The following is a 14,014-nucleotide window of genomic DNA, read 5'->3' as shown; positions in this document are numbered from 1 at the left end:
AAATCATTAGGAAATTACACAAAGCAGTCAATATGATCATGTAAAAACACCCCTAAGAAACAATTAAAGGAGCTGTATTAATTAAGACACTTTGGTGAATAGGTTTCCAGTTTTCTCAGTCCAAAATGTGTCACACTGATGTGATCTTTCTCCCCCTCATTTTGGCCTACAAATGTGGTCTATGGCTATATATTTAAACAAGGGTAACCTAAGTCCAAACTCAAGAAAATCTGGTTTTGATGACTTTTAGTAACAATATGCTGTAATAATAGGTGTGTAATGTAGAAAATCAGATTGCACACACTGTGGTAATTGTGCTGAATATTTCTAATTTATTGAGATCTCCACACAACGTTTCAGAGGTACAACCTCCTTTCTCAAGCACAATTGCCACAGTGTGTGCCATCTGATTTTCTACATTACATGGATTATTGGAACTGAGGTTTGCAGCAAGGTTTCTAGATTGTGTATGCGTACTATCAAATCCACTTTGCCCACATATGAACACTGGATTAGGTGTCTGGTGGGAGTGCAAGGTACAGATGAAGCTAATTTGGTACTTTTATACCTTTTAAAAGGGACCCGTCACCCAAAAAAATTATTCCAAATCCTATTTTATCATGTTAGTCAAGCAAAATTAACTTTGATTACGCTGTATAAATTATTTGAATCTTGTTTGCATCAGTCTGGGAATTCATAATTATAACAAGCAGGCAGGAGCCATTTTGTGGACACAGTTATTAAGACAATCCTTGCGTCATCTCAGAATCTTGTTTGTGCACCAGAATGGGAGACCTGATGTCCATCCCCATGCCCTGGTTACACAATTAAATGGTTAAGAGAACTGGTGGAATGTGGAGAGAGCAGTGACCTCTAGGAAGGAATGTAAAGTCTAAGGCAGGGATCCCCAACCTTTTGAACCCGTGAGCAACATTAAAAGTAAAAGGAGTTGGGGAGCAACACAAGCAAGAAAAATGTTCTTGGGGTGCCAAATAAGTGCTGTGATTGGCCATTTGGTAGCCCCTATGTGGATTGTGAACCTACATTGAGGCTCTGTTTGGCAGTAAGTCTGGTTTTTATGAAACCAAATATAGCCTCCAAGCTTGGAATTCAAAAATAATCATCTGCTTTGAGGCCACTGAGAGCAACATCCAAGGGGTTGGAGAGCAACATGTTGCTCACGAGCTACTGGTTGGGGATCACTGGTCTAAGGCATAGAGCCTCCATTGAGCCTCAGTGCATTGTGTCACTTTAATAAACACAGTGGGTGCACAGGTGCTAGGTACAAAAAAATATGGTACAGATAGGGTATTTTAACATGTACAAAGTTTTGTATGCTTTTGCTGCTAATGCTGGGCTTGTTCATAGTACACAAGATCAAAAGTCTTATACATAATACTCTGTTGTTTCATACTGGAATTAGTGACAGTAATTTAGGAGACTAAAGAGAGCAATTTTTCTTCAGGAAAAAAATGATTACAAATTACCGTTGGCCAAAAGTTTTTATACCTGCTTTATGGTTAACATACTGTATACTCAGACCTTCGTTGCTTATTGGTCAAAATTGCATGAAGTCTTGACTTACCCTGTTATATAGAATTCTGCCAGTACGTAAAATGCATATTAGTGTTTGGCCCCAAATCTCACCATGAATTGCATCAAACTGGGCCTTTTTTCTATTTCTTTTGTTCCTCGGGCTGGGCCACTTTGCCGTATTACTGGGAGAAAGCACATGGATTAATTAAAACTTTATTTTTCTAGGTATTTAATCCCTTGCAATCATGTAATGGTCACTCAGCGATCGTCTGTCAGAGAGCAAGACTGCTATTCTGCATGTGCAGCAAAGTTCATGTCTTTGGCTCCTGAATGCTGCGTTATTACTGTCAGTAGCACTGGATATTTGGAGAGAAGGCAGAACATGTATTCTAAGCTCAGACAAAGGACAGGTAAGGAGATTAACATAGAAAAAAAGGAATGATTAAAGGGCTAATTAAAGGGGCATTGAAGGCATCTTTAGTGTAGGAGGACATTAAAACCATCTTTAGTGCATTATAAACATTAGTGTTAAAGGAGAAGGAAAGCTATGGAGGTATTTTATTGCCAATAGATTAGCTGCAATAGTGCAAGCTAGAATGCTATATTTATTCTGTAGAATGTTTTACCATACCTGAGTAAAAAGCTCTAGAAACTCTCTGTTTGTTTAGGATAGGAGCTGCAGTATTAACATGGTGTGACATCACTTCCTGCCTGAGTCTCTCCCTGCTCTGGGCTCAGATTACAGTAGAAAAGGGAGGGGAGTGGGGAAGAGGAGCAAACTGAGCATGCTCTTGCCCAGGGCAATGAGGTTTAAGCTGAAGGCAGGAAGTCTGATACAGAAGCCCATGAGTACACAATAGAAGGAAAGAAATGTGCTGTTTCTTTTGACAGGGGACTCAGAGCAGCACTACTTTGGGGGTTTACTGGTATATTTAGATGGACCTTTCTGATGAGGCTTACTTAGTTTTAACCTTTCCTTCTCCTTTAAGACCATTTGCAACTGGGGCTGTTTTATTAATGTTTGCCCATCTGTGTTTGGGCAACTGACTGTCCATGATATACTAATGTTAAACTTAAACATAAACTTTAACTTGAATGATGTGGTTCTTATTTTTGTATATATAACTGGAGCTGTTTGCAAGGTTTTAAGGGTAACTACCGATGTCTTGGAATCACAATAGCGGGTTTCAAAACATAGGACACATATTTTCAAACAATATGTCTGGCGGCTGTTTTTTTCATGCCAATCATACCCATTTTCCCTGTGTCTGTGCAGCTACAATGTCATGAGGCTAAACCAGATCCATTGATGTGCTGAAGCTTTTTCATTATTTTTCAGTGCCTTGGATACACAGCCAGAAGGTTTCATTTTAATTCTGCCGGTTTATCCATACGCTGCATGATATAATCCTGTTAGAAGCAGATCATATCAAATAACTAATGCATGTCTGTACAGGCCTGAGTAAAGAATGAGTAGAACATTTAGGGAGAGAGTGCAGAGCAGAAGAAAATGGGATAGAAATCAGAAGAGACAGAGGAAGGCAAGATAAGAGGAGAGAGAAGGTGAGAGGAAAGAGGAGATTAGAAAGAAAAAGCAAAAGATTTAAGGGCAAATTCACCAAAGGGCGAAAATTCGCCAGCGACAGCTTCGCCGCCTTCGCCACACTTCGCCAGGCGCAACTTCGCACAGACAACACTAATTCACTAAGTTGCGAAGTTTCGTCGCCGGTGCTGAACGCTTGCGAAGTTGCGCTAGCGTTACTATGGCAGGAATAGCAAAGTTGCGTTAGATAATTTTAAGTTAAATTTCAATGGAAGTTTATGTTGCAGCAAATACACTACACAAGCCCAGGGAACCTTAATAAAATAAAATAGATAATAATAGAAAATAGATATTGCCCTACACATGAGCCCACAGAATAGTTTATGTGCCATATGTAAGGAAATGTAGGGGGGAAGGAGGGTACCAAAAAAAAAGTATGATCTTTTTACCTATCACCCTGTAAAAAAAAAAGTTGCCAGCGTTTTTGGGACTTAGAAAACATTTCAACTTTTTTTGGACCAAGTCCTATCTAGTAGTCTATTACACTTCGCCTGGTCTGAGGTGGCGAAGGCAAGTCTGGCAATAGAGGTTACGTTCAGTAAAATCAAAAACTTAGTGAATTTGTGTAGTAATGTCTGTATCCTTCGCTAGCGGAATTATGCAAGCGCCTGTTAGTAAATAGGTGAAGTGCCGAAATGACGTCACACTGGCGAATTTTCGCCAGCGTTAGCCACTTTGCCCTTCAATAAATTTGCCCCAAAGGTTTGGGAAAATGTAAGATTAGAGAGGGGAAGAAAGAAAGATGAAGAGGGTATGAAGGATGAGAAAAGGACAATATGAGATTAGTGTAATGGAAGGAACAGAGTAGACTAAAGGGTAAAGGAGATGAATATTGAAGAAGAAGAGAAAGAAGAGATAAACTAATTAGATAAATATAAAGAAAAAGACAATGTTTATATGTGCCTCAATGAGTGCAGCCCTATCGGGAAGGATGGGCTGTGTTTGTTCCTGCTGTCCCCAGTGGTGGGACACATGAAGAATTAACAGCAAGGATGCGCAAGAACAAACATCTGTGAAAAGGCCTAAAGAAAAATGGAGTAGAGAGGAAAGCACAAAGCATTTGGCAAGGGCGATTCCCTGGTGTAACCCAATCTCATCATCCTAATACCATACGTAATGGCAAATTCACAGAAAAGGAATGTTCTGGAGCTCAATTACCAAAACTTTAGGAATATATATAAAAGACTGCATCTTCATATAAATGCTTATATATTTTTTACTTTATGCAGAAATAGGTACACTATACGGGGACAGCTAGTAAGCTGCTATTTATAATTTAGCACAATATGCCTAACTGTAATAAGATGTGTCTGTTACCCACAATACATTGCAATATGTTGGTAGCCATGTGTTGCATGACAAAACTAGTTCACATAAGGTCTGTGTTCTCCAGAACAAAATGATAACTATAATTTGTCTGTCTGAGTAACGCAGCAGTTGCACGACTCCCAGCAAATTACAAGAATATACATTTGTTTTAAAAACAAGGCAGAAAATGTGACTTGGGCATACTTACAGTGTTCTCGTATAATGAAATGCAAATATGATCCTTTCTTCTGATAATTCTTTAACCAAAATATAGAATGACTAACAATCATGCCCTCAAAAGTCTCATTCCAATAGAACAATTTAAACCAGTGGCTCACTTGTCAGCTGGAGCGTACATGCCCTCTCCTTATGTGCTTTCAGAAGATTAAGAGGATCAGGCTGCAGAACAATTGCAATAATAACATCTCCATTTACAATCAGCTGGGTGAGAGAAGAGCATTTAATTCATCTCTTTAAACAAAAGCAGAGCTAGCGAAATTATATTGTTTAGATTCCTTTTTATGTATTTGGCTTGACATACTCCATCCAATGTAAGATGTTACTGTACAATAGGATGTGAGCATTCCATTCAGCTCGACAAATCAGCTCTGCTCGGCCTCTATAACTGAACCTTTAATTTTACACACCAGATCATAATTCTGATGCAAACCACCATGCTTATAGCCAGAATGCAGGATTGTCCCCACGGGTAATTGAGGGCACCTGCTAAGTACAGTATCTTGTGTCAAAATAGACTGCACTTTTGTGAATAGCATGCAAGTTGCATTCTTTTATGCCAGCAGTTTCAGTAATGTCATTAGTGTCCAAATATTTTGACTAAGGACACAACACTCTATACTGGGAACCCCAGAATTACTGCTGAGTCCAGGCTAGAGGTATTTGCAGTGTTTCCTAGTGTCCATGAGCACAATCCATGACAGCAGACTGAGGGCCTTAGTGCTCATCGCAAGTTGCTAGGAGCATGTACAGTGTATGAGTTCAAATACCTTTCTGAATAGCCTCAATGCACACTGAGTTATGCATTCATTCTAGCACTGTGCACTTGCATACATAAATTAGAACAGCGGTTCTAGTTCTTGTGGATATTGGTTACAATTCTTGAGGCCCCAATACACGTACAGATATAAGCTGTTGACAGATTAAGACAGCATCTTATTGGGCAGCATCTGGGACCCTCCTCCTTCCCTTATCAATTTCTGCCCGACAGTCGGCCAGATGTTGATTGGGCAGGTTTAAAGGAGAACTAAACCCTAAAAAATGAATATGGCTAAAAATGCCACATTTTATATACTGAACTTATTGCGCCCAACCACCCAATTCTCAGCTTCTCAATAGCAGCAATGCTCCAGGACTTCAAACTTTTCACAGGGGGTCACCATCTTGGAAAGTGTCTGCAACACTCATGCTCAGTGGGGTCTGAGCAGCTGTTGCGAAGCTAAGCTTAGGGGTCGTCATAAATTATTAAGCAGAGAATGAGGTTGGCCTCAGGACTGATTATTAAATTTTGATGCTAATTGCACTGGTTTCTGTGCTGCCATGTAGTAATAATCTGCATTAATTACCAATCAGCCTTATATTGTGACATTTATATTCTATGTGTACCGTATATTGTGAGTGGGTCCCTAAGTGACAGCAGCACAGAGCATGTGCAGTGAATCAGCAGAAAAGAAGATGGGGAGCTACTGGGGCATCTTCAGAGAGACAGATTTTCCCTGCTAAAGGGCTATGATTGCCTTGGGCTGGTACAGAAGCCCAAAACATAATGTACCACATTTCTACCTTCAGCTTTAGCTCTCCTTTAAAAATCCTGTCGGATTGAGGGCTGCATCAGTTCGTTAATGCAGTCCTTGATCAGACCTCCTGTAATCTTCTCGTTGTGATCTGATCATTGGGCCCTAGGGCCCACATTCAAGGTGGACATATTGGGGAGATATCCGCTTGTTTGGCAACATTGCCAAAATGAGCATATCTCCCTATGTATGGCCAGCTTTACAAAAATATAGAGACTCACCAGACATAGGCAAGCTGTAGGCCAACCTCTATTGTAGAACTGAAGTACTCCGCATTCCACTCTCTATGACAGTTGGCAGGGAAAAAGGTTGCAGTTACAGTTTCTCAGCTGAAGATTGACAGTACCTGCATTTAACACGATGCCTGTCTGTTCAGTTAAGAGATGGATATAGGGGGGTCAGTTAATAACACTGGCAAATCTGTTTCAGTGCAGTAATTTATTGCAACCAATTAAAAGTTTACTTTGATATCTCTGCATGCGGCAATCTTTTTAATTACTGATTTGTTGAGATAGGTTGCTACACTAGGGGTCCCATTTATTTACATCAGAGACCAACATCACTGGTGATGTTACCCATAGCAACCAATCAGCAAATAGATTTAAACAGTCACCTACAAGCTAGAAAAGAAAAGCAAAGATCTGATTGGTTGCTGTGGGCAACATCACCAGTGATGTTTTTCTCCAATAATAATAAATGTACCCCTAATGCAATTTTATTCAGTTTTAGTAAATGTGCCCTGTTTTGCATAATGCTTATTTCCATATCCATCTCAGTATGAATCAACCACAAGTTCAGCTTTTTCAAACAACAATGTACGGTGCTAATATCAATCAGATACTAGCCAACTCACATTTTTATTTGTTTGACTATCTTCTTTTCATATATAATGTATATACTGGTATCATTGCAGTCAAATCACTATTTTACATTTTATATCAATTATCATTATTATTTAGAGAAATAAATGCTGGCTTTTGTCAGATTTGGTCAAACACTGCATCCTTTCATTAACAGATTCTGATGATTCCAAGCCTTCTTCAAGTTTATACGAGAAGGATACCTTGATGGATGGTGATTGTGCAGAACCGGTTGATGATAACTACCTTGAGTACTTGTGGGAAGCTCATGAAAATATTCTGAAATGCTTAGAAGACTGTAAAGTTTGGTCTGCCCCATACGATGGACAAAACCCAGATCCTGAAACCTCCTTTAAAGCTCTTATGGAGGATAATTGTAGAAGAGGGGAGTTTCCAACATTCAGACGTGCAAATAGACAATATATGGATTCATTTTCCTCTGAGACACCATCTCTAGGAGGTAAAACTCTGATAGACCTTGAATGGGATGACAGTTATGATACTGGGATGACTCCTGACTCTGGAAGTTGCTCCCCTCAACCATCAATTGATGCAAATTTACCACCAGAGCTTCCTCACCATATTCAAGAGATGAAGCGGAATGCGATTATGTTCATCAAGGGATCGTATGTTGAAGAATCAGATTTTCAGGATGATGTAATGGTTTACAGATTATGTGCTCAGAAGGATGCTAATGATGCAAATATGCAGGATATATCAGACAAAAATGATCAAGAGAAAAATGATACATTTTCAAAACCTCAGGAAGGAAACCAGACCAACACAAACAACAATAAAAATGCAAATCTAAATGATGACACTGTAAAAAAACAGGTTAAACAAACAGTACCAAAAATAGAGATTCAGCTTTCTTCTGCAGCAGATGATATCTCTAATATGAATACGCTAAGCCCCGACAGCGAGGAATTTATTGCAAGGTATGATGACCTGCTCAATGGACTGAAAACCTCAACATCGGACGAGATTGTTTCTCCAGTTCACAGTTTGGCTTCTCCAATGGAAGAAGATGAGGATGAGTTTGACAAATATTCTTTGGACATACCACAGGCAGAGAGCATGCCATCGCCATTTGGGCCACGAGATGCATCTATATTTACTAATTATCTTCCAAGGCCTCAGGGTGCTCCATTTACTGGTGAGACATTAAATATAATATTGTAGAAAATAATAATTTTACTAAATACTGAATTAAAGATTGAGTAGCAGTAATTTGCACATCTAGTACCTGGCCTCCCCCTCCCCAATCACATCATTTCTATTAATCTGAGAGTCAAAGGTAGTCATCTTTACTTCACCTTCACTTGCAGCCTTTGTATGGGTGAGTGGTATAACGAAATAATGAAATTTTGAGTGGTGAAATGGATTTCATATAGAAGCAGCTGTAGGAGACTAAATCAATGCTCTGGCCTGCCATTTTGCTTTCCATTTATATAATGTAGAGCCATGAGAAAGATGGTTTGTTTTCTACAGTTAGGTTTGGGGGAACAAATACAAATACTCCAAATATAATACATTGAAAGTAATCGTGATGAAAAGCGGGCCACTGACTGATTAAGGGTATTATTATTATTTTGCCAAGTACAAGAAACATCATTCTAGTCCCTGGTTGAAAAAAATTGTCTACCACTTTTTGTTTTCTTAATCTGTGGCTGGCCTGCCTCCACAATATTTACAATTACAATTAAAGGACTGCTATACTTTATTGTTTCAACTTTCTCTTACAATGGAATATAAAGAGGTAACTGTGCAATAGTAATCATTTCGAGTGTCTCTGCTATCTATTTATTGATGTTTCTGACAGTGCTTGCAGATTCTGACTTTGTGTTAAATACCAATGTCTCTTTTTCCTTTCATTACCCTTCTGTATGCTCGGTCTGCCAGTCACAAAAGCATTGCCAGATATTTATTTCTTGCGCCTTTTGGGTTCATCTATTTCATGCCGGCAGATCAGCTATTTTTGACACATAATTATTATAATTTGTTTCATTTTTCCTACAGGACCATTCATCAGTGTTGTACTGTCAAAACTAGAGAACATGCTGGAAAACTCCTTGCATGTTAATCTACTGTTGATTGGGATAATTACTCAGCTTGCCACCTATCCCCAGCCACTCATCAGATCTTTTCTGCTCAACACCAACATAGTCTTTCAGCCCAGTGTGCGATCTCTATATCAGGTATTGTACATTTACACAATGAGATCATTACATTATTAAATGCTATTACAATAACATTATTTATTGACAAACATTTAAAAACATCATATCTTAATTTTAGATGACATTCCTAGATTTGATTAGGTGGTTGGGCCAACTTCTCCCATACTGTGTTATAATATGGACTTGTATGAGAGGTCAGGTCCTGTGAAAAAATTTTTTGATTATTTGGATAATATGGAGTCTATGGGGTAAATTTATCAAAGAGTGAAGTTCCGCCACTAGAGTGAAATTCCGCAGCTCTCCATTCATTTCTATGGGATTTTGAAAGGCGTATTTATCAATGGGTGAAAGTGAAATTTCACCCTTTGATAAATACGCCTTTAAAAACCCCATAGAAATGAATGGGAAGTGGCGGAATTTCACTCTGTAATTTGGAGCAGAAACCTGGATAGCAGGTTTCTGGATAATTGTTCCCATACCTGTAGTATATTTTAAATGTTATAAAGACAGGGACAATGCTCTATCAATTTATTGTTTACGCTTTTTGCACAAACCCCTCTAAAGTTGCATAAAAATGTGAATTTTACAATTTCTCCCAAGAAAATTGTATTGTGGCAGTTATGATTTGGTAGCTGTTAGCCCTGTTCATAAATATTGTATTTTTGGAAAAGCTTCACACCTAAAATTCATGTATTGACATCTAGTTTTGTGGATTTATCTTTCTCAGTGTTAAAAATGATTAACTGAAAAGGGTTAGTTAGAATTCACACATGCAACTTTAGAACTGGAATGAAAAGAAAGAAAAGCACTGGAATTAATACACTTCATTGCAGAATAAGGAAATTGGCATTTACATAGGCTCTATGCAGATCAGTGCATGGGGTGTGACAAGTCCACGTGGACGTCTCACAGTAAGAGAATAAATGCTCTAAAATGTCATATTATTTTGTGGCACACAGGTTGTAGCAATCTTTTTTAAATGATATTTAACTTTAGTCCCTAGGAACCCCACCCATAGCACATTAGGAAGCAATTCCATTCGCTGGTATGTGCCTATTTAAAGGAAAAGGAAAGGCATCCTGCACTTGGGGGTGCCAAATGTTAGACACTCACTGGTGCTCAATGGTATAACCCCGGGCTGGTGCAGTTTTCTGCTGATAGGAGCACCAGCCCGGGGTTTCAGGTAAGTCAATACAATCACTTGGGGGTGTCTACCATTTGGCATCCCCAAGTGCAGGATGCCTTTTCTTCTCCTTTAAATGACTCTTCATATCTAGAGCTAAGAATGTAAAAAAAAGTAATATATACCGTACTTTAAACACTTTATCATGACATTGATTTTGAGTTCAGATTAATTCTGAACCTCATAGGGATCCATATGTCTCTATCTTTGCTTTATAAGATAAATATAGCCTACTTCTCTTTATGAAAAAAAGCGTGATAAAAGCTAGTTAGGAAAGAAAGGCCATAAACAATGCATTTTCTACCCTCTTTATTTCAGGTGCTGGCCTCTGTCAAACAGAAAATTGAGCAATTTGCTACAACACAGCAGAATTTTCCAGTGCTCTTTGCAGAAGCTCAGCAGTACCTGCTTTCTCGCATGGACATGCCTAACCAGTCTGGAGATACATTTACCAAAGGTACATTTGATTATAACTTATGCAAGTTTAAGAGGTTGATGTGCATGAATAAAATATATTGTATTTTTCCCCTTGCATCCTGGCTTTATAAGTAATAGCACAGCTAAGGCACGCATTTGTAATGCTCCATTTTCTATTTATTTGTCTGCACTCTTACTTCTCATTATTCTTCCATGCCACCCTCAGATTTGGGGATTGGCTTGTTCTTGCCCTTCAGGGTGACTTTAAATTATAGAGAGGCACGTCTATGTAATACCGTTTATTTTATATAAAAAACATACTGATATGTATAAACTTTATCTCACACAAAGGTAAAATCAGCTCAGGCTGCTTTTTGGCCATACAGAGGAAGATCATACAGAATTAAGCAGAGAAAGCTGTCTTTGGTTGGTTGGTACTAGACTTAGCTTGGCTGGCAGTTGAGGCATTGCCATCCTCTTCTTCTTCTTATTACTGACAGCAGTGAAACTGGGAACTAACGTTTGTGGGGCCCAGGAACTTGGTGGTGATCAATTGAAGTTTGATAATATCTTGAGGGTTTAATTTCCTCTACCTGCCTAATCTACCCTAAAATCCTGATGCATTAATATTTGAGGGTTGCATTATATTGTCTTAATTCCCATGGCCAGAAGCAATTTGTCCATTTTTGATGTTCAGGAACCTTCTGTTGTATTATCCCATACCAATGTCTGCAGCTTTCTGCCTAACTCTGCCTCTACCTGTAGCCTTTAAATATTTTATATAATAATAATAATAATAATAATAATAATTCCTAGCATGATTTTTAATGCCAGCCTCCCTATACTCTGTATAGTATAGAGCAAGATATGCTGGAGCATGAATATTATCTTCCTTTTTATGTGTCATAACTTGTGCCTATCAGGGAATGATTGTGGCAGCTTAGACAAAACTTTAAATGCATTTGTTTTGCAAATCAGTGATTGGCAGCAAATGAATAGAGAGCCTCCTAATCTATAAAACATTTCCGAGTGCAAGCAAGAGGATACATTTGCATTCGTCGTCCAGGAACGCAGGATTTAAAGCCTTTTATTATTCTGCACATCAATTTGTCATTGTTATTGCCATTATTATTTGTATTATGAATCTTTTTGCCTTACACTGATTGCCCTCTGCAATATCTTTCTTTCATGGCTTGCTCCATATCTTTGACAAATGTCTGGCTTCAAAGTTACAGCTGCCGTAGCATTCTTTGTTGTGAGGTCTTTAATATTTCACCACCGCTGCTGAGGTTTAGAAGGTACGGCTGATGTGCACATGATACTAAAGAGGATGCATGGGTTGTGTGTGTGTCTTTATACTCAGTACTGGATTGTAGCTGTGATGACTTTATGCAAGTGGAATACCATCAAGAGATGTGAGGTCCTAAGCAAAATATTCTACTTGCTATATTATTTAACAAAAGTCAAAGTAGTGATTTGGGTGTGTGGCTTCATAATTCATAGAAAAAATGTATCCCAATTGCCAGTATATTAACAGTGAAGTTGCAGCTAAGCTGAGATATACAAAGAAAAAACTTAGGTGGTGGTCCAAATCAGACTGATCATGTAGCAACTACCAAATCATAGTAGGGCCATATTCAGACCTCTCAGTTTGATCACCAGTTCTATGATGCCGCTGGTCTTTACCCAAAAGTATTTTCTGCCACAACCAGATATTGCCTCAGATATAAGCCTATAGTCTGTCCACTAGTTCTGGAGCACCCAAGTCAGACAAAAAGATATAAGGATTGCACACTCAGTCTATATAAAAAGTCCAAATTTATTATATCAAACACTTACATGTTAGCAGAACGCTCTACGCATTTCTACCACAATGGTGGTCTTCATCAGGGGCAAAACACATTTTAAGTACAAAAAAGGATAAAAAGGCATGACCTGGTTTAGCCATTTAAAAGATTAAAAGCTAAACTTCTGAATGTATAAGATGAAACTGAGAGTAGGACTGGCCAGAACAGGAATGTCTATGACTAGGAAGGTGCAAATCTGACCCGTTTTGCTTCACCAAAACTTTGTGAAATGATGAAAATCTATGGGAGACAATTTTTTTTTTGACTATTTATGACGTGTGTGTTGGCAGCCATCACAGGTCATTGTGCTTGGTCTTGTGCTTTCAGAAGTAGTCAGCACTTCACAATGGAACTGCTTTCAGTTGGGCTATTGTTTCTCCTATTCAGTGTAACTGGAGAAGTCGTGGTGGTGTTTGGGTGTTTTACTATTGAGTACTGTTCTCATACCATGGGAGCATTTTTAGCAATGCAGGTGTGAGGGAGCTGTTTTTTGGTTATCTTCGCATTGTTCTCTTGATAGGCTGCTGGGAAGAAAGGGAGGGGTGAGATATCACTCCAACTTACAGCGCAGCAGTAAAGAGTGAAGTTTATCAAAGCACAAGTCACATGGCTGAAGGCAACTGGGAAACTGACACCATGTCTAGCTGTCAGGTTTCAAAATTAAATATTAAAAAAACTATTTTTATGGGTTTTTTGGGATTTTTTGATATTCGATAATTATGCTATTGTTCTGATTCTGTTTCAGACAACACACAGATGATGTCAAACGCAGAGAAAGAACCTGTTGCTGCAGAATCTTCCAAAGGAGTAGTACAAACATCAAAGGAACATAGAGCAAACACTTCACTACCTCTTTCGGGAGCATTTAAAAAAAACAAGGATGTTATGCTGGCTGCTGTCCTGTTTCCAGAATTCCTAAAAGAACTTGCTGCTTTAGCCCAAGAACATTCTGTGTTACATTCTTTCCATCACTAGTTGCCGGGGGGTTATTATGTACATTTGTCTTTTTTTTTTAACAGTGTAAAGTTTGCTGTTAGATGAGTTTGTATTTTTGTGGGACTGAAAATACTTCCTGTAATACTTGATAGGTGAATGCTCTGGCCAGAACTATTTTATTAGAGGGGATATGGTTTAGAAGGTGGCCATTTGCTTTAATATATATATATATATATATATATATATATATATATATATATATATATATATATATAATATATATATATATATATATATATATATATATATATATATATATATATATATATATAT

General features: G+C 38.3%; 1 protein-coding gene across 1 annotated transcript in view; it reads left to right on the top strand.

Annotated features, from left to right (window-relative positions):
- Positions 1-14,014, top strand: part of fhip1a.L (FHF complex subunit HOOK interacting protein 1A L homeolog) — a 94,883-nt gene extending 80,869 nt beyond the window's left edge. The window contains exons 8-12 of the mRNA XM_018231420.2: positions 1,762-1,946; positions 7,276-8,274; positions 9,138-9,316; positions 10,800-10,938; positions 13,491-14,014. Coding sequence (XP_018086909.1) covers positions 1,762-1,946; positions 7,276-8,274; positions 9,138-9,316; positions 10,800-10,938; positions 13,491-13,720 — 1,732 coding nt within the window. The 3' untranslated portion in view covers positions 13,721-14,014. The remainder of the gene's footprint in view (positions 1-1,761; positions 1,947-7,275; positions 8,275-9,137; positions 9,317-10,799; positions 10,939-13,490) is intronic.

The sequence above is a fragment of the Xenopus laevis genome, chromosome 1L, assembly GCF_017654675.1.
Source record: "Xenopus laevis strain J_2021 chromosome 1L, Xenopus_laevis_v10.1, whole genome shotgun sequence".
NCBI classification, from domain to species: domain Eukaryota; kingdom Metazoa; phylum Chordata; class Amphibia; order Anura; family Pipidae; genus Xenopus; species Xenopus laevis.
Note: the sequence above shows the minus strand (reverse complement) of the source record. Positions and strands in the feature narration are given on the sequence as shown.